The sequence below is a fragment of the Armigeres subalbatus genome, chromosome 2, assembly GCF_024139115.2.
Source record: "Armigeres subalbatus isolate Guangzhou_Male chromosome 2, GZ_Asu_2, whole genome shotgun sequence".
Classification (NCBI taxonomy): domain Eukaryota; kingdom Metazoa; phylum Arthropoda; class Insecta; order Diptera; family Culicidae; genus Armigeres; species Armigeres subalbatus.
The window spans coordinates 138,017,998-138,035,975 of record NC_085140.1 but is presented as its reverse complement, the minus strand read 5'-3'; the positions used below and the strand labels follow the sequence as shown (position 1 = coordinate 138,035,975).

General features: G+C 39.2%; 2 protein-coding genes across 3 annotated transcripts in view; one reads left to right on the top strand and one right to left on the bottom strand.

Moving 5' to 3' along the window:
- The window catches only part of LOC134210904 (estradiol 17-beta-dehydrogenase 11-like), a 29,410-nt gene extending 20,001 nt beyond the window's left edge, over positions 1–9,409 (top strand). Inside the window, exon 5 of the mRNA XM_062687336.1 lies at positions 9,220–9,409. Coding sequence (XP_062543320.1) covers positions 9,220–9,283 — 64 coding nt within the window. The 3' untranslated portion in view covers positions 9,284–9,409. The remainder of the gene's footprint in view (positions 1–9,219) is intronic.
- A 261-nt stretch (positions 9,410–9,670) lies between these two features.
- LOC134210900 (uncharacterized) overlaps positions 9,671–17,978 on the bottom strand; it is a 281,805-nt gene continuing 273,497 nt past the window's right edge. For both annotated transcript variants that reach the window (XM_062687326.1, XM_062687327.1), the window contains one exon: positions 9,671–12,469. In XM_062687326.1, the coding sequence (XP_062543310.1) occupies positions 12,250–12,469 (220 nt within the window). In that variant the 3' untranslated portion in view covers positions 9,671–12,249. The remainder of the gene's footprint in view (positions 12,470–17,978) is intronic.

The window sequence follows — 17,978 nt, the reverse complement described above, 5'->3', positions numbered from 1 at the left end:
TTTTTTTAGAAAGAGATGACAGTCAACAAGGGGCTGATAGAACCCTCAGAAGTTTGGAGAACAAGTCCCACTATGGTAGTACGATTCATCAGAACCATAATACCGCATTGGGATAACGCTGGTATAGTCAAGGTAATGCAATTGCTCTAAATAGTAATGATGCGTTAACTTGACAAAGCTAGATCAAATGGGGCATATATCACAATAGATCTAACAAATGGTCACAGTGATTAAAATACCCAACAAGGAAAAAAAAAATCGTTAACTCTATTTGCAGACTGGTGCCGTAGGAATACTGACTGTCAGCGTGGAAAAATGCCAAGTGATAACATTTCACCGTACCGTATTTCCAATATTGTTCGACTATCATATTGATGGCAAAATTCTTGACAGGGTCTCAAGTGTGACTGACCTTGGGATTATGCTGGGCTCAAGAATGACTTTTGATTTGCACCGTTCAGCGATAATTTCTAGGCTTCATTTCTAAGGTTGCGAAGGATTTCTCTGATCAACACTGCTGGAAATCATTGTACTGTGCACTCGTCCTCAAATTTTGGAAACTGTGTCTATTGTTTGGCACCCCCATCAGGTAACGTGGTGCTAAAGACTCGAGCAAGTACAAAGGAGATTCTCACGTTCAGCGCTAAAATATTTGCCGTGGATAGATCCTGAAAACTTGCCGCCGTATCCTGATAGATGTCGATTGCTAGGTTTAGACACGCTGGAAAACCTACGAAAAATACAGCAATCTTTGTTTTTTGCTAAACTGTTAGCTACTGAAACTGATGCCCCCGAACCGATCTCGGCATGTGTTCGTGCATTTACGGCTGTCGAAGATTTATTCGAGTTCAACGAGCCAACTACACGTTTCGTAAATGGGGTTAAACGTTTGTTAAACTAGTAATAAGTTTTTATTTCTATTAAGACTGTTTGTCATATACATATTATACATATTATGCCTAACGTCCTTATGCCTAACGTCATGGACCCAGCAATCTCATATTTTTGCATCAACACATTTCCTGAAGGTGTTTTCATAAGAAATTCTGAAGAATTTTCTGAAGAAATTATATTTCCGGAACAATTCCTTAAGAAGTTTCCTTAAGTTTCTTTAAAAAAATAGCTGAAATAAATTTCAAAGAGATTTCCGATAGAATTCTTAACTAAGTTTCCAACGAAATTCCTAAAAAAAAATCAGAAGAATATCTGAATAAATCTGCAAAGTATTTTATAAAGGTATTTCCGAGGGATTTTCACAAGACATTTTTGAACAAACACCGTAAATGTATCGCCAAATGCATCTCTAAAGGAATTTTCGAAACAATTCCTTAAGATGTTTTCTAAAGTTTTAGCAAAGAAATTTGCAAACTGGAGGAAGTTCTGAAGCAATTCTTAAAATCCGGAAGATTTTCCGATGGAATCTATGGAGAAATTTTCAAAGGAATACCTGGAGGAATTTCCTATGTGATTCCTGAGGGAATTTTGATTGAATGACTGAAGGAATTTCTTGGTGAACTTGCGGAGGAATTCCTGAAGGAATTTCTTGAGTAATTTACAACATTTTTTGTGAAGTCTGGTGGCTACACAGAAAAAAATAATGGAAAGTAAACAGCGCGTAAAACTTGCCATACGTAAATTTACGCTATTCTTCGCTGAAATAGTCATATTGCTAACAAGATTGCTTACAACTTGCATGCGATATAGACGGTTTACTTCAAATATTGTATACATTCAGGCTATATCCCATGTGGAAATACGCTAACAATGATGTTCCATTTATGTGCATGATTTTTAGAGTAAATTTCAATGGATTTTTCTATCTATGTTTATTTTGTCGCAATATTAACTATTTTGAATTGACCATTTTGCTGCTAAAATCCATATATGGCACGCACCTGGAAAAAAACCTGTAAAAATCAGGGAAATCTGTTTTTACAGATGAGTAGACACCCTGGAAGTGTAATAAGTGAAAGAGAAAATGCAAATAAAGCAGATGTAAAGTGATTTTTTCCGTGGTTTCGTTTCAATGTCCTGAAGTTCGCCCACATGGTTCCATGGCCGTGCATTGAGAAAGTGACGTATGCGCAAAATTACAACATGCATGTTTTCCATTTTTCTGTTAAATAGCTCGATGAGTACTACTCGTTAACACCATTTTTGGAAAATGACGTACACGTGTTGACTCGTCTCGTAATTTTTTAGTATTTATTTTTGCACGAGAAAGGCACCAGCACCGCTTGGTGGATTAATCAGGGTTTTCTTATACATATCATCAAGTTCCTGCTTTGGCATATTATATATTAGAAAAAAATTTTAAGACTCTATTCAAATATGTGTTTTTTTTTAATATTAGAAATAGGGTAGAGAACTACTTGGGCAGTACCCCCTATTCCCGTCAGCAACGTTCATTACCCGAGCGCATTACAACCGAATTACTTGTTTTTTAGTACATGGTTAGCTCCTGTCGATATTTAGTGATGTACAAACAATCAAGCCATTTGGTTGGAACTAGACCTATGCGCCGGTCATATAATCGGCGGCGGCGGCGTAGAGGTCACTTTTGCCACGGCGGCGGCGCGCCGTTGGCTTTTATCGGCGGCGGCGGCGGCATGAACCGGCGTGGATGAAAAAATCAATGAAAAAAAACAATTTTAATGCGGATTTTTGAATTCGCGTTGTTTTGATTCACACTGTACAAATCGACTTCAGTGGATTAAAATTGAAATATTCCATGTTTGTCGATCATCAAACAGCACATTCCATAGTAAATTACCAGCGACACTAATAAATACCTGATCTCAAGATGCTATTTAAATTAAAACTATTTTATTATTCTCTGATTTGGATGAATCAAAATTTAACAACTAATCCTGCTTCACTTTTCGTAACCCTTGAGCAGTATTGAGAACTAGACTTCGGTGTCATACACAGAAAAAAATTATGAAAACTAATAAGCGCGTTAAAATAAAGACGCGGAAAATTACACTATTCTGGGCGTACATGGGTCTTTTCCAACAAGTTCGCCCTTAATTTATGCAATTTCTATAGCATTATGTCAATTGCTATAGCATAAGTCATATGAAAAGTGGCATAATGCAATATAAATTGCATACATTCAGGTGATAATATCGTTTAAATTTACACTCTTTTTGGCATTCCCTTTATGTGCAATACTTTCGTGTAAATTTCAACAACTTTTTCTATCTGTGTAGGACTAATTTGTTAATATTTTTTTCCAAAAGTTTTCCCAATTCAGGATTTTGATAAACTCCAGTCGATTTACTTCTCAATATATCTACTATTCTTTGAGTTGCATATACAATTGGGTAATGTTTGAGCGGCTGCATATCTAGTATATATAGACAATTTGCAGTGCTACTTCGTTCACCGATGGAGTCCACTAATGACAACCACAATGGACGGTTTACTCCCCACCTCGCGTTCTTGATGATCAACATAACTAAAATGAGCTCTAGCTGAGTAAGACTGGGGCACGATGACCAACCAAATTGAATATTTTCTTCAAAAGTTGGTAAAATATGCCAAAAAAGTTCTTGGTGGAGTTCCTGAAGGGATTCGGAGGAAACTACGATTTTTTTCTAAGGTTCATTAAAAATTCCTTTGTAAAACCCTGTAAGAAATTCTGCGAAAGCTCATATAGGCATTTTTTCAAAAACCATTAAGGTTCTCGTTTCTTTAGTAAAACCACAGGTAAAACCGTAGAATATTATTCAGGATTTCATTCGGAAAATTATTAGGGAATGAAATAGTTTCCGAAAGAATTCCTAAAACAATTGCCGAAGAAATTGCTGAAAAAATCTTCGAAGGGGTTCAGAAAGGACTCTCCGAGAGAATAGCGAAAAGAGTTTATAAAGACATTTCTGGCAAATTTTTTTAATGAATTTTCGAAAGAACTTAGTGTAAAATACTTCTTCCGAACTTGGCCAACTCCACTATTGATCCCACGAGTCACTTCCCATAAATCACACCAAGGAAATAAAAACCTTGCTTAATGTAGACACGTTTATTCGTCATGATGAACAAAGGTTTGAGCAAGCAGACATTGCTTATTATATGTAAGGTACACTGGGGGAAGTGGAAAAAGGGGGTAAGTGTAAAAATCGACTCGAAAAATTGGAATTGTACATACTTTACAGTTTTTACCACATCATAGCATCATGCAATATAATACTATGATGCTCACACTAATACTATGTTGAAATTGTATAACACATACACTAACACGTTTGTCGCTTGAACTGTAATTTTAGGTTTCGCGAAAAATTGATATTTGCATTCATTAAATTAATTCTTATTTGCACCAATTGATCTTTTTTCAAGTAAATTTATATCACAGGTGACCATTACAATACAATTAAACTAATCCCATTCAATTGGTAGTAGTTTGTACCGAGAAAGCAAATAATTCAAAGATTTTACACTTACCCCAGGTATCAAACACTGCGGGGGAAGTGGATAATGTTCTAATCACGCATTTTTTTTCTTCCCTCCAGGGTTTATTTCGATAGCTGTGAATCTTAATATGTTCCTTCTTTGTTATCATTGTGATTCCAGTGGTGATTGGACTCATATAAATGAGGAAATGCCTGATTAATCCACCTATCGGTACTGATGCCTTTCACATGTTTTACATATGAAAAAATATATATAAGAAAGTTAAAAATAGCACTGATAGGTAAATATATTGTATAATTTACATTAATTTTTATTCCTAACAAGTTTCGCCGTTGAATGCAATTTTTTTGCGAACAAATCGGTTAAGGACAAGTACTTAAGAATAGCTGATAATTTTGTACGTGTTTTGCGCACACACATACATACAAATACGCACATACAGACATAATCTCAATTCGTTAAACTAAGTTGATTAGTTTATAACCCTGTAAGTCCCATTTTTTCTTTAAAATGTTCATCTTTGGGGCAAACATATAGACTTTACGTACACTTAGTGTCCGAGAAGGCAAAACCAGCCCTCCCCTAGCTATTAGGAGAATTCCTTGAGGATCTATTCCGTTGAGGTAATGAAATTATTCCACAAAAGAAACTCAGAGCAATTATCGTATTGATTTTAGTTATATGTAAACACTCATCACAATTGAAGGTCAAGGCAACATGGGTTTTCCACTTACCCCATCCCACTAGGGTAAGTGGAAAAACAACTCCTAATTTTAAAATCTATTTCCATAAATTTCAAGCGACCAAAATGGTATGAATTACCGCACAGTTGGTGCAAAATTGACTGTTTTTGATAGCCCATTTTGATTGAACGCATTTAAATCATTTAAACTGGTTTTACACTAATTCAAACATGCACTATCGATTTTTCCTTTTCCACTTCCCCCAGTGTACCTTATAGGTATTTTATAATTTTCCCGGTAGAACCGACTTCAAAAATAGTTTACAAGGAAGGAACTCCCCCAGAAAAATCAGAAAGAATCGTTTTAGTAAATTTCGAAAAAAATGTTCTAGAGAATTCTTAGAAGAATTTCCGAATGGTTCCCAAAAGCAATTTCCGAAGATATTTCTTTGAATTAATTTCTGAAGAGATTCCCGAAAAAAAATCAAAAGCAATGGAGAATGTTGGGACGGAATTATTGAGGAAAATGTCCAAGAACTTCTTCCTAAAGTTAGCAAAGAATTTTCAAAGGATTACCCGTAGAAATTCCCAAGGAATTGTTTAAGGTAGTTCTGAAAGTATTCATATGAGAATTTCAGGAAAAGTTGTCAAAGAACTTGCTAAGGAATCCGTAGAGGAATTTCTATGAAATTTCCAACGTTTTTTTTTTCTAAAAAAATTCCGATGGAATTCCTAAAATAATCCTACGTATTAATTTCCGAAGAAATTCTTAAGAAAACTTTCAATGACTCCGAAGGAATCTGTAAATGAATTTCTGAAGGAATTTTTAGAGGAATTCTAAAATATTTTCCGTCGTATGATTTTCGGAAGGTATAGCCGAAAGAATTTATAAGGGAATGACGAAAGAATTCCTAAAGGATTTTATGAAGCAATTCCTAAAGCAATTTTCTAATAAATTTTTAAAGGAATTTCCAAAAGAACGAACCTTAACGAATTTCCTAAGGTTTTCTCAAACGAAGGAATACGTGGAGGATATTCTGACGTAATTCCTGAGGTAAATTTTGAGGAATATCCGAAAGAATTTCCGAAGAACTTTCTGAAATTCGTTTACGGAGAAGTTTTTGTATAGGCAATTTCCTAAGGAATTCCTGGACGAATCTTCAAAGGAATCTCTGGAGGAAATTGCGAATAAATTACTGGGAAACATTCCAAAGGAATTCTTGAAGAAACCTAGGAATTACATAAAAAAAACAGTAGGCATTTCCTCTGAAATTCTATTAGGATTTTCTTCGTAGCTTCCTTTGAGAATTCCTTCGGAAATTCCATCATAAAATCCATAAAAAATACCTTTATCGATTCCTTTAGAAATTCCTTAGGAAAGTATTTTACCTTCAAAATATCTTTTAGAAGTTCCTTTAGGAATTATTTTCGAAAATCCATTCAGGTTCTCCCTTCAAAAGTTTATTTGAAAATTCCTACACTAAACCCAACACAAATTTCTTTAAAAACGCCTCCAAAAATTTGTTTGGGAACTCCTCCAGAATTTTATTTCTTAAATAATAAAAAATACCGCCCGGAATTCATTCGGATATTCCTCCATGGATTTCTTAAAAAGATTATTCGTAAAACCTCCGAGATTTCCTTCGGATATTTCTCCAGATTTTTTTTTTCGGAGGATCTTCCAGGAGATCCTTTGTAATTTATTAAAAATGAAGATTTTTCCGATGTAGTTACTTATTAAAAATCCAAAAATAAGCAACAAACAAACAAACAAATACTTTAGGAAAAATGAAAACATTTTCGAAGAAATTCCTGCAGGAAGTTCCGGAAGAATTCCCGAAGAATGATTTAAAGGAATTGCTGGAAGAAGTTCTGAAGAAATTCCTTAGGCAAATTTTGAATGAATTTCTTATGGAAATCTTGAATAACTTTTTCCAGTGATTCATGAAATAAATGCCGAAACAATTTCAAAAGGAAGAATTTTCGAAGAAATTCTCAAAAAATTCCGAAGAAATTCTAAAAGTAACGAATGGAATTTTTTAAGGAATTCCTTGAGGAATTTTCACATCCAAAGGAATTCCTCAAGGAGTCTCCGAAGGAGATTGTAGGAATTCGTAGAACAAAATCCGAAAGCATACCTTTAGCAATTTCCGAAAGAAATTCGTGAAAGATTTTCTGAAGACATCTGTAATGAAAATTCTTAAGGAATTTTCGGAGAAATTTTGTAAGGAATCTCCGAAGGAATACCCAAACAAATTCCTAAAATAATCTTCTAAGGTTTTTTAAAAGAAACTTTTCGGAGAAATATCTGGAGGAATTATCGAATATATTTCTTGATTTATTTCCGAACTAATTTCTGGAGTATTTTTCGAAGAAATTCATAAATGAATGTTTGAACGATACTTCTTCGAATATTCTCAGAAGTTCCAGGAATTTCACAATAAGGATTTACAATACAGTATTAAATAATTTCAAGACAATTAAATTAAATTTTCGTAATGTATGAAAATACCTGACGTTTTAACTAATTAACTTAACTAAATACTATGCAGCGAGGCGAAAACACCCCAGGGTTACAATAGCTGTGAATAATAAAATAAGAAGTGTTTTTAACTGATGCTCGTAATGTTTGCTCAGCAATATTTGCTTTGCTGATACTCAGCAAGTGTTTCTTTCAGTTATATTCAGAAATTGATTTCAAAATATAAATTAATACTTACTCGGGAGTCGGAACAAAAAAATCGGTAAAGCATTCACAGTTGGGATTTAGTTATTTTGCTAAATCAGTTTGCCTTATAATCCAATTTTTGATTTAAATAAATGAAAAAAAAAAAATAATGTCAACTTGACTTGAAATTTCTTAACTGCAAAAATTTTCCTGCACCAATGCTAGATCCTTTAAGAATGGGGACGCTTTGGGCATGTATCCAGGCCCCACAACAAACCCATTTTGCGAGTCACCTACAAGTTTAGGTGCCCGACTAAATGAGACCTTGGTTTAACGCATTCCAAAGATCAGTTTAAACAATTTATGTATTATTATACTAGATAGAGCCTCATTCAAACTCTCAAACTAATCAACCAACCTATTAATTAACCAAGACAATGTACACGCTAAAACTGAACTACTCAAAATTGAGTCGAATCCGACTCATTTTCATTAAAAACGGGACAACTCAAAATTTGAGTAAAAGATACTACTTCAATAAAATGATGATTACACTTAAACTAGGAGTCTGTTTGTCGTAAAATGCACTTAGATAGATAGATAAACTTGATTCGCATCTGTCGTATTAAAAATTGATGGAAGGCCAAGCTTAACTTTCGCGAAATCATCATTTTATTGAAGTAGTATCTTTTACTCAAATTTTGAGTTGTCCCGTTTTTAATGAAAATGAGTCGGATTCGACTCAATTTTGAGTAGTTCATTTTTAGCGTGTATGTCACTAAACCGACTTAGAGACACCATCGCTTGAGGTAGATTTGAAATTTAATTTTGACTAGATCCACCTTAACAACATTTATGAACTTCCATAAGACTAGTTTAGTACAATTCCAATTAACTCTACCACGCTGTATTTCTTCACAGATACGTATTTCGACCTAAATAATTTGGCCGTATTCAGTGTCTCGTGCTTGGCTCGACTCGACTTAATTTAATTGATTTTTTTATTGCGATTAGTCACCGGCGTGGCAAAATTATGATCGGTGGCGCGCCGACCCAAAATCGTCGGCGGCGTGGCGCGGTGGCGCACAGGTCTAGTTGGAACGCGGTCGAGTTATTAACGTTGTGGACGGGAATAGGCGGTGCTGCCCAAATGGCCCCGCTCCCTATTAATAATAAACAACAATGATTTTTTTACGTGTTGGATTGTATATATACTTAATGAAGCAATGAAGTTTGCTCAGACCTATTGAGCAGTACTGTAGTAATATGGCATAAAAATCAATTTGGTTTTCCAAATATTCAACTGCCGGAAGTAAGAAGTGCTGCTAGTTTTACAGTGCTGTTTTTTTCGGATTCGTGCTAAATGCATAGTATACATACATGGTAGAAACTCTTCTTTTGCCTTCCTAAATCAATGTGTTCCACGTTAATTCTATTTTTCTTCTTTTTTTAGGCTTTGTTCCACAAGGATGCGTCGGATTTTCACCAAATCTGTTTGTGTGAATACGGACGTATAAAATGGTATGATTGATATGTATCTTGATAGTTTTGGTAACATTCCTGCCTGAATCTTGAAATCGAAAAATTTATGTCGACTAAACTAGATTAGACACGAATTTCAGTTGAAACACAATAAAACAGGTTTATAGAAATTCAAAGTTGATTAATTTTGAAAGAAATTCACGGCATAAGATTTAAAATTTTAATGGCATCAAACCACCTTTTCGGTGGTTCCTCACAAAATTAGTTCTTTTTTAATTGAGAAGATATCAAAAGTGATACGATGAAAGGATCGGGTAAAAATGACGTAGTTATTTATTGATTTATTTAACAATTCATTCTAAGGTAGGGAATGATTTGCAGCGTGGGTATAGTTCGAAGAAATTCAAATAACATAAAACTATTTTTGATTGCTCATATAATTGTGAAACTTTTATTGGAATAGTATAATTACAATACGATTTAGCGTGATTAGTTGATCAGCATAGATCATCACATTTTCGTCATTACTAGTGTTTATTAGGCTAAACTGGGATTTTTGTTCCTATCTTGTCTTTACTAACTGACTTCTTCTTCTCTTGCTATAAGATGTTCAGTAATACCTACGGAAAGGATTAATTTAAAATCTTATGATCTAGTTTTGATATCCATGTTTGTTGTTCTTAGTTTTGAAAACATCGTTTGCTTCTACTAATATTAAAAGATCTAATCCTAGCATATGTACAAAGTGTTCACTACCGCAGTTGCAGATTATCAATGCGCACCAACATGGAAATAAAAATGCAAATACACAACAGTAACTTAGGTATTATATACCGATAATGATTTTCGACGCAAAATATTCGTCAGCGCAGACCAACGCATTCAACAAATAAACAGATAGCGAAATTATGAATTGGGAATTTAAAACAGTTCACAATAGAGATATAAAAAATAAATAGAATGCTTAATAACCTATTCCGAATAATGCGGCTTATTAATTTCGGTGGCGATAATGAGACTGTGGCACAACGAGAGCCTGCAGACCCGGCGCAGCAATCAGATTACCGGAAAAAGCTGATATGCCGGGAAATAGAGCGGCGAACACATTTTTGATTCCGAGTTGGTGTGGAAAGTTTTATAATGTGGGATCTCTGACTACTTCCCACCCAATGGAGTAGGTTGGGACAAAAAACCGTTTGTTGACGTGATATAAGCTTACGCATTTTGAGCGCTGCTGGTTGGTTGAGTTGCCGATCGGTTCGGTGTAAGTCACAGAGCTTTAGCAACGTCACAGTGTATGGAATGTGATTTCAACGCATGTGAAAGCCTTCGATTTACAATCGAGAATGGAATATCAGACCAGTGTAGAGCTGTTTCAAATGTTCAAAACGATTATCATGAAAAATACCAAAAATAGGCTCGAATAACTTCACTTCATGTGACAGCTATAAAGTGTTTGAAAAGCGAACAATATTTGTAACAATAAAACAAAAATATATTCTCACAATAAATTGGTAGAATTTCAACTTCGATCAAATATTAACCAGTCTAATGGTCACGATGCGAGAAAAGCTTCGATGCACGGGAAAATCATAAAATTAAGGAGCAAAATTTGTACCAAACGTAACTATTATTTAATAGCTTGGGAACGCGCTGCAATTGAGTGCAATCGGATGAAGGGTGGGAGCTCAATACTCTGTGCGGAATAAACGTGTTCGCCGCCATGTCCGTCCCGGGTTATTTTCCGCTATAAATTAATAAATAATCAAAAATTTCATGTTTCAATGGGTGGGCTCACCGATTTGAGCGATGCAACTGGTTGCCGATCATGATGACGATGGGTGGGGCGTTTCTTTGTTGGCGTTTTATTGGGCGATATGTACAATGTATTCGGACATGGAGTGACATAGACGTGAGGAATCGAACGAACGAGGAACTTTCATTCAGGACCGGACGCGTCGGTGGAAGGAGGTAAGGAACACTTCCCTGATAAAGCTGTCAATCAGCTTCGATACACGCTCTTTGATATGCTTTCGGGAGTTAAAAACTCATTTTTCATTCCATTTATTTAATTATATAATTAGGAGCGTAATTCCATTTCACCGATGATAACGCACAAATTGTTCGCATCCTCATTCCACCGGGTCCTGGGTACGGGTTGGAATTTACTGGGGAGGGGTGTTGCTATCCAAAGCGTGTCTTCCCGTGCAGAAGGATGACAGCGGGAAGATGCAGTCCTCTCTGTAAGCGCTTTGCGAAATTATTTTAATAGGTATTACGTATGTACATTGTACAATGAGCGGATTCGGCGCTACTCTGAGGCTTACTTCCCATCCGTGGCATTGAATTTATGTGACTAAAATCTAATAATTATTTTGCAACTATATCTTGCTAGGGGTGCCTACAGCGTGGGAGAATCCTTTTAATTGCCGTTCAAGTGGAGCATTATGATAAAATCATTTTTTTCCTGCTACATTTCTAAGTTGGAAAAACAGGGTGAAATCCTTCGTTCTTTGGTATTAATTTATGTTCTGTCTTCGTTTATCTAGGACTTTGATTTATCGAATCATTTAGAATTCTACTTACAGCTATTGAGCGAAAATTTCTACTGCGATTGCGTTTTTGAGAGAAATATACCATTATTTGGGTGGGTTTGAAAACCCTAAACATGATCCACAAGTTGGAGCTTTTGAACGAATAAGAACGTGGTCAGCATGGTCTGAATGTGGGTTACCACCTCAGTACGATGAATCGCGATGACAAAATTTTGTTCTGGGGTGTGTACCACATTTATTCAATTGTTACCCACTGCGCGTGATTTTTATTCAAATAAAAGAATGCCGAAAACTACTCATTTGCGATTCTCGCTCTTATTCGTACAGTAGCTTGGAACGTTGATCGATAGTAGTTAGTTATGTATATCACTTGGTTCAAAATTTTCATTGAAAGGAAGCTGTGCTACCGATGGACCGACCAGTGGCGATTGAAAGCCCACCGGATTCTACTCCCGATCTGCTCCGTGATGGAATTGATGCAGTTGGGAAGCCTCGTGCAGTTGGGCCAGGTGGGCACTGTCGTGTAAGTTGGCCAAATGGGCCTGTTCACCGAGGCTGGCCAGTTGGGCCGGGTCGTACAGCGACATTTTCAGGCGTTTGCACTTGGCACGGCGGTTTTTGAACCAGAACTGGACGTTTTTGCTCTCCAGGCGGGGGAACTTTTGGCTGGAAGAAGAGAAAAGAAAGAGGGATTACTTAGACGATGAAATGAAAGACAGTTATGAAAAGTTGGACGCGACTGACAAAAAAGCTATTGGATCAACTCCTGCAGGGGTACAGAATTATACTGACCCACAGGGTGTCAATGAACTTGAAATTTTCGCATTTCATTACTTATCTCATCATTACAACATTACTCACTAGCCAAAAATCTTATAAGCCAAAAATATTTCCATAGAGGCTGTTCATAATTACATACAAAAAGAGTTACGTTCACACTTCAATCATTTCACAGATTTTGGTGAATTTTCCATAAGTTCACCAAAATCTCAACAGCAGAATTGTTCGATAATTATATCACCAATTTTCTTGAATTTTTCCTATGTTCAACTGTCAAAACCACCGAAAATCTGTAAAATTATTCACCGAAGAACAGTTCTGCTGTTGAGATTTCGGTGAAATTTTACAGAAATCTGCGATTCATTTTTAATGTGTGGGGGAGAATGGGCGTTTAAGGTGATTATAGAATGAAGCCCGTGGTGAATTTCAAACTCACCACACGTGTATCTACATACATTTCCAAAAGCCCAACTCTGGCGTAATAGGTTTCGTACAGTGCCGAAACTCAATTTATGATTGTTCAGCATAACTAAGCAAACGATCTACCATTATTTCAGCCCCATACGCGTTATGGTTCTTTCATCTCGTGCGCTTGAAAAAAATATTGGAAAATCACGTGGTTTACAAAATGGCCGATTTCTGGCTTTATTCTATCATCACCTTAAAATCGCCAAATTTATCGTTATGTAATTTGTGCACAACTTACACTTAATCGAATATGATTTAAGGACGCAGACGGAAAAATCAGAAATCGAAATATTCTTTTCAAAATCGTATAACTTTCAAATTAATGTAACATAATTTTGGGAAGAAATTGACGAAGGACTACGTCTGTGTTTTTTATACTCGGTATACATAAGTTATACACTTTGTGATTGCAAAAATCTAAGAGCGTCACGAAAATATGATAAACTTTGAACGTTTGCCGTTTGACGATGGATTTTCAATTTTCTGGATCATTCGATCGAAAAAGAATCAAGCATTGATTTGCAACTATGACCAATCGATAATTCTCGCGCTTAGAATCTTAGGGCGTGACTGCATTGATTGATTTCCCTTAGACGATGTTTTCTTTTTCTTCTTTTCGATTTGCGGTAGTTTGCAGTTTGGTTTGGTGTGATAAAGGATGATCGCGGTTATCGGAGTGGTCCAACGATGATGTTAGTTTAACCTCAACGATTGCATTAGCTACAGTTTAGTGATGAATCATTGTGGGGTTGGCCAGCAGCACTCTAGTAAAATTTTTCCGTGAGGTTACGCATGAGAGCAATTCTCTGTGAAATCAAAGGTCGATTTATTTTTGTATTTTTTTATTTCTCTGAAATTTTGCATATACAATCTTTGTGATGAAAAAACATAATTTGCATAATTGGTTTGCCATTTTGACTCTAGCCTAACTTTTGACAAGGGCCTTGAGCTTGAGCTTGATTGACTGCCCGTAGCTGCTACTCCATTATGACCAGATCAGCTATTCTTGCACAGAGAACCAACAGATGTTTGCTTGGGACTGGCACTCATCTTCAATGTACAAGTACTGGTGATCTTATTTGTTAGCTCATACTGGCGTCTGCCACGTCAGATTGCAAGTCAATGTAGGGAAGGGGGAGGAAATGATGATGCAATCACTCGCCCACTGCAAGCCGAATATACCTCTGCACTTGCCACGAGATCATACGGAATTGATTGGAATTTTTGGGTTAGGTTCGAGGGGCAGAGGTTCGTCTTGGTTAACGAGCTGCCAATGTTATAAATCAGCGATTCTCAACCTGGGGTACATGTACCCCTGGGGGTACCTTTGCTAGTAGCAGGGGGTACCTCGGACAGAAATGCGTAATGGCGGACTAAGGACAATTCCAATATTGATAATGTTTTGATAGTTGTGTATTTTTAATATCAAAACTTTGTCTTGTACATAATATGCATAGCGATCAACAAAGCTAACTGAATCCTGACCTCCACAACCAACAACCACAACAACAAAAAGTTGAAGAATATGTTAAGATAATGCTTCTTAACTAAAATCCAGAATTTAAAGGTACGGAAGCCTTCGTTTAAGAGCCATGAAGGCTTCTTTTCGTAAAGCTCGCTTGTTTCGTTGCGAGAGGATCTTTCTACGCTTCTCGGAAGCATTCTTCCAAGCTGCTCGAAGGTCGTCTTTCAATAGGCTTGGACGACTCCTTTCAAGAGGTCTAGAAGTCTCGTTTTAAGAGGCCGTTTTTCAAGAGGGTCAGAAGTTTCATTTTAAAAGGTTCGGAAGGCTCCCTTTAGGGGCTCGTGAGTCTATTCCTAAGAGCCTTCTTTCAAAAGACCCGGTAACCTCCTTTCAAGAGGCCAGGAAGCCTCCTTTCAAGAGGCCAGGAAGCCTCCTTTCAAGAGGCCAGGAAGCCTCCTTTCAAGAGGCCAGGAAGCCTCCTTTCAAGAGGCCAGGAAGCCTCCTTTCAAGAGGCCAGGAAGCCTCCTTTCAAGAGGCCAGGAAGCCTCCTTTCAAGAGGCCAGGAAGCCTCCTTTCAAGAGGCCAGGAAGCCTCCTTTCAAGAGGCAGAAGCCTCTTTCAGAGGCTGAAACCTCCTTTCAAGAGGCCAGGAAGCCTCCTTTCAAGAGGCCAGGAAGCCTCCTTTCAAGAGGCCAGGAAACCTCCTTTCAAGAGGCCAGGAAACCTCCTTTCAAGAGGCCAGGAAGCCTCCTTTCAAGAGGCCAGGAAGCCTCCTTTCAAGAGGCCAGGAAGCCTCCTTTCAAGAGGCCAGGAAGCCTCCTTTCAAGAGGCCAGGAAGCCTCCTTTCAAGAGGCCAGGAAGCCTCCTTTCAAGAGGCCAGGAAGCCTCCTTTCAAGAGGCCAGGAAGCCTCCTTTCAAGAGACCAGGAAGTCTCCTTTCAAGAGGCCAGGAAGCCTCTTTTCAAGAGGCCAGGAAGCCTCCTCTCAAGAGGCCAGGAAGCCTCCTTTCAAGAGGCCAGGAAGCCTCCTTTCAAGAGGCCAGGAAGCCTCCTTTCAAGAGGCCAGGAAGCCTCCTTTCAAGAGGCCAGGAAGCCTCCTTTCAAGAGGCCAGGAAGCCTCCTTTCAAGAGGCCAGGAAGCCTCCTTTCAAGAGGCCAGGAAGCCTCCTTTCAAGAGGCCAGGAAGCCTCCTTTCAAGAGGCCAGGAAGCCTCCTTTCAAGAGGCCAGGAAGCCTCCTTTCAAAAGGCCAGGAAGCCTCCTTTCAAGAGGCCAGGAAACCTCCTTTCAAGAGGCCAGGAAGCCTCCTTTCAAGAGGCCAGGAAGCCTCCTTTCAAGAGGCCAGGAAGCCTCCTTTCAAGAGGCCAGGAAGCCTCCTTTCAAGAGGCTCGGAAGCCTCCTTTCAAGAGGCTCGGAAGCCTCCTTTCAAGAGGCTCGGAAGCCTCCTTTCAAGAGGCTCGGAAGCCTCCTTTCAAGAGGCCTGGCCTCCTTTCAAGAGGCTCAAGCCTCCTTTCAAGAGGCTCAGAAGCCTCCTTTCAAGAGGCTCAGGAAGCCTCCTTTCAAGAGGCCTGGAAGCCTCCTTTCAAGAGGCTCAGGAAGCCTCCTTTCAAGAGGCTCAAGCCTCCTTTCAAGAGGCTCAGGAAGCCTCCTTTCAAGAGGCCCAGAAGCCTCCTTTCAAGAGGCTCAGAAGCCTCCTTTCAAGAGGCTCAGAAGCCTCCTTTCAAGAGGCCCGGAAGCCTCCTTTCAAGAGGCTCAGAAGCCTCCTTCAAGAGGCTCCAGCCTCCTTTCAAGAGGCTCGGAAGCCTCCTTTCAAGAGGCTCGGAAGCCTCCTTTCAAGAGGCTCGGAAGCCTCCTTTCAAGAGGCTCGGAAGCCTCCTTTCAAGAAGCCTCCTTTCAAGAGGCTCGGAAGCCTCCTTTCAAGAGGCTCGGAAGCCTCCTTTCAAGAGGCTCAGAAGCCTCCTGTCAAGAGGCTCAGAAGCCTCCTTTCAAGAGGCTCGGAAGCCTCCTTTCAAGAGGCTCAGAAGCCTCCTTTCAAGAGGCTTGGAAGCCTTCTTTCAATAGGCTCGGAAGCCTCCTTTCAAGAGGCTCAGAAGCCTCCTTTCAAGAGGCTCAGAAGCCTCCTTTCAAGAGGCTCAGAAGCCTCCTTTCAAGAGGCTCAGAAGCCTCCTTTCAAGAGGCTCAGAAGCCTCCTTTCAAGAGGCTCGGAAGCCTCCTTTGTAGAGGCTATGACGCCTTCTTTCAAGAGGCTCAGAAGCCTTCTTTCAAGAGGCTCAGGAAGCCTCCTTTCCAAGAGGCTCGGAAGCCTCCTTTCAAGAGGCCTGGAAGCCCTCCTTTTTTGAAGAGGCTCAGAAGCCTCCTTTTTTGAAGAGGCTCAGAAGCCTCCTTTTTTGAAGAGGCTCAGAAGCCTCCTTTTTTGAAGAGGCTCAGAAGCCTCCTTTTTTGAAGAGGCTCAGAAGCCTCCTTTCAAGAGGCCCGGAAGCCTCCTTTCAAGAGGCCCGGAAGCCTCCTTTCAAGAGAGCTCAGAAGCCTCCTTCAAGAGGCCTGGAAGCCTCCTTTCAAGAGGCTCAGAAGCCTCCTTTCAAGAGGCTCAGGAAGCCTCCTTTCAAGAGGCTCAGGAAGCCTCCTTTCAAGAGGCTCAGAGCCTCCTTTCAAGAGGCCTCGGAAGCCTCCTTTCAAGAGCTCAGGAAGCCTCCTTTCAAGAGGCTCAGAAGCCTCCTTTCAAGAGGCCTGGAAGCCTCCTTTCAAGAGGCTCAGAAGCCTCCTTTCAAGAGGCTCAAGCCTCCTTCAAGAGGCCTCAAAGCCTCCTTTCAAGAGGCTCAGAAGCCTCCTTTCAAGAGCTCAAGCCTCCTTTCAAGAGGCTCAGAAGCCTCCTTTCAAGAGGCTCAGGAAGCCTCCTTTCAAGAGGCTCGGAAGCCTCCTTTCAAGAGGCTCAGAAGTCTCCTTTCAAGAGGCTCCTGGAAGTCTCCTTCAAAGAGGCCTCAGAAGCCTCCTTTCAAGAGGCTCGGAAGCCTCCTTTCAAGAGGCTCAGAAGCCTCCTTTCAAGAGGCTCGGAAGCCTCCTTTCAAGAGGCTCGGAAGCCTCCTTTCAAGAGGCTCGGAAGCCTCCTTTCAAGAGGCTCGGAAGCCTCCTTTCAAGAGGCTCGGAAGCCTCCTTTCAAGAGGCTCGGAAGTCTCCTTTCAAGAGGCTCGGAAGCCTCCTTTCAAAAGGATCGGAAGCCTCCTTTCAAGCGGCTCGGAAAGCTCATTTAAAGAAGCTCGGAAGCTTTCTTCCAAGAGGCTCGGAAGCGTCCTTTCCAGAAGCTCAAAAAGCTCCCTTCAAGAGGGTCGCAAGCGTCCCTTCAAGAAGCTTGGAAGCCTACTTTCAAGTGATTCGGGGCTCAGAAACCTTAGTTTAGTTCTATAGTTCTGTAGGAAGCTTGATGGTTAATCTTAATGTGAATTGAAAAGTTGCACGGAATAATAAAAATTT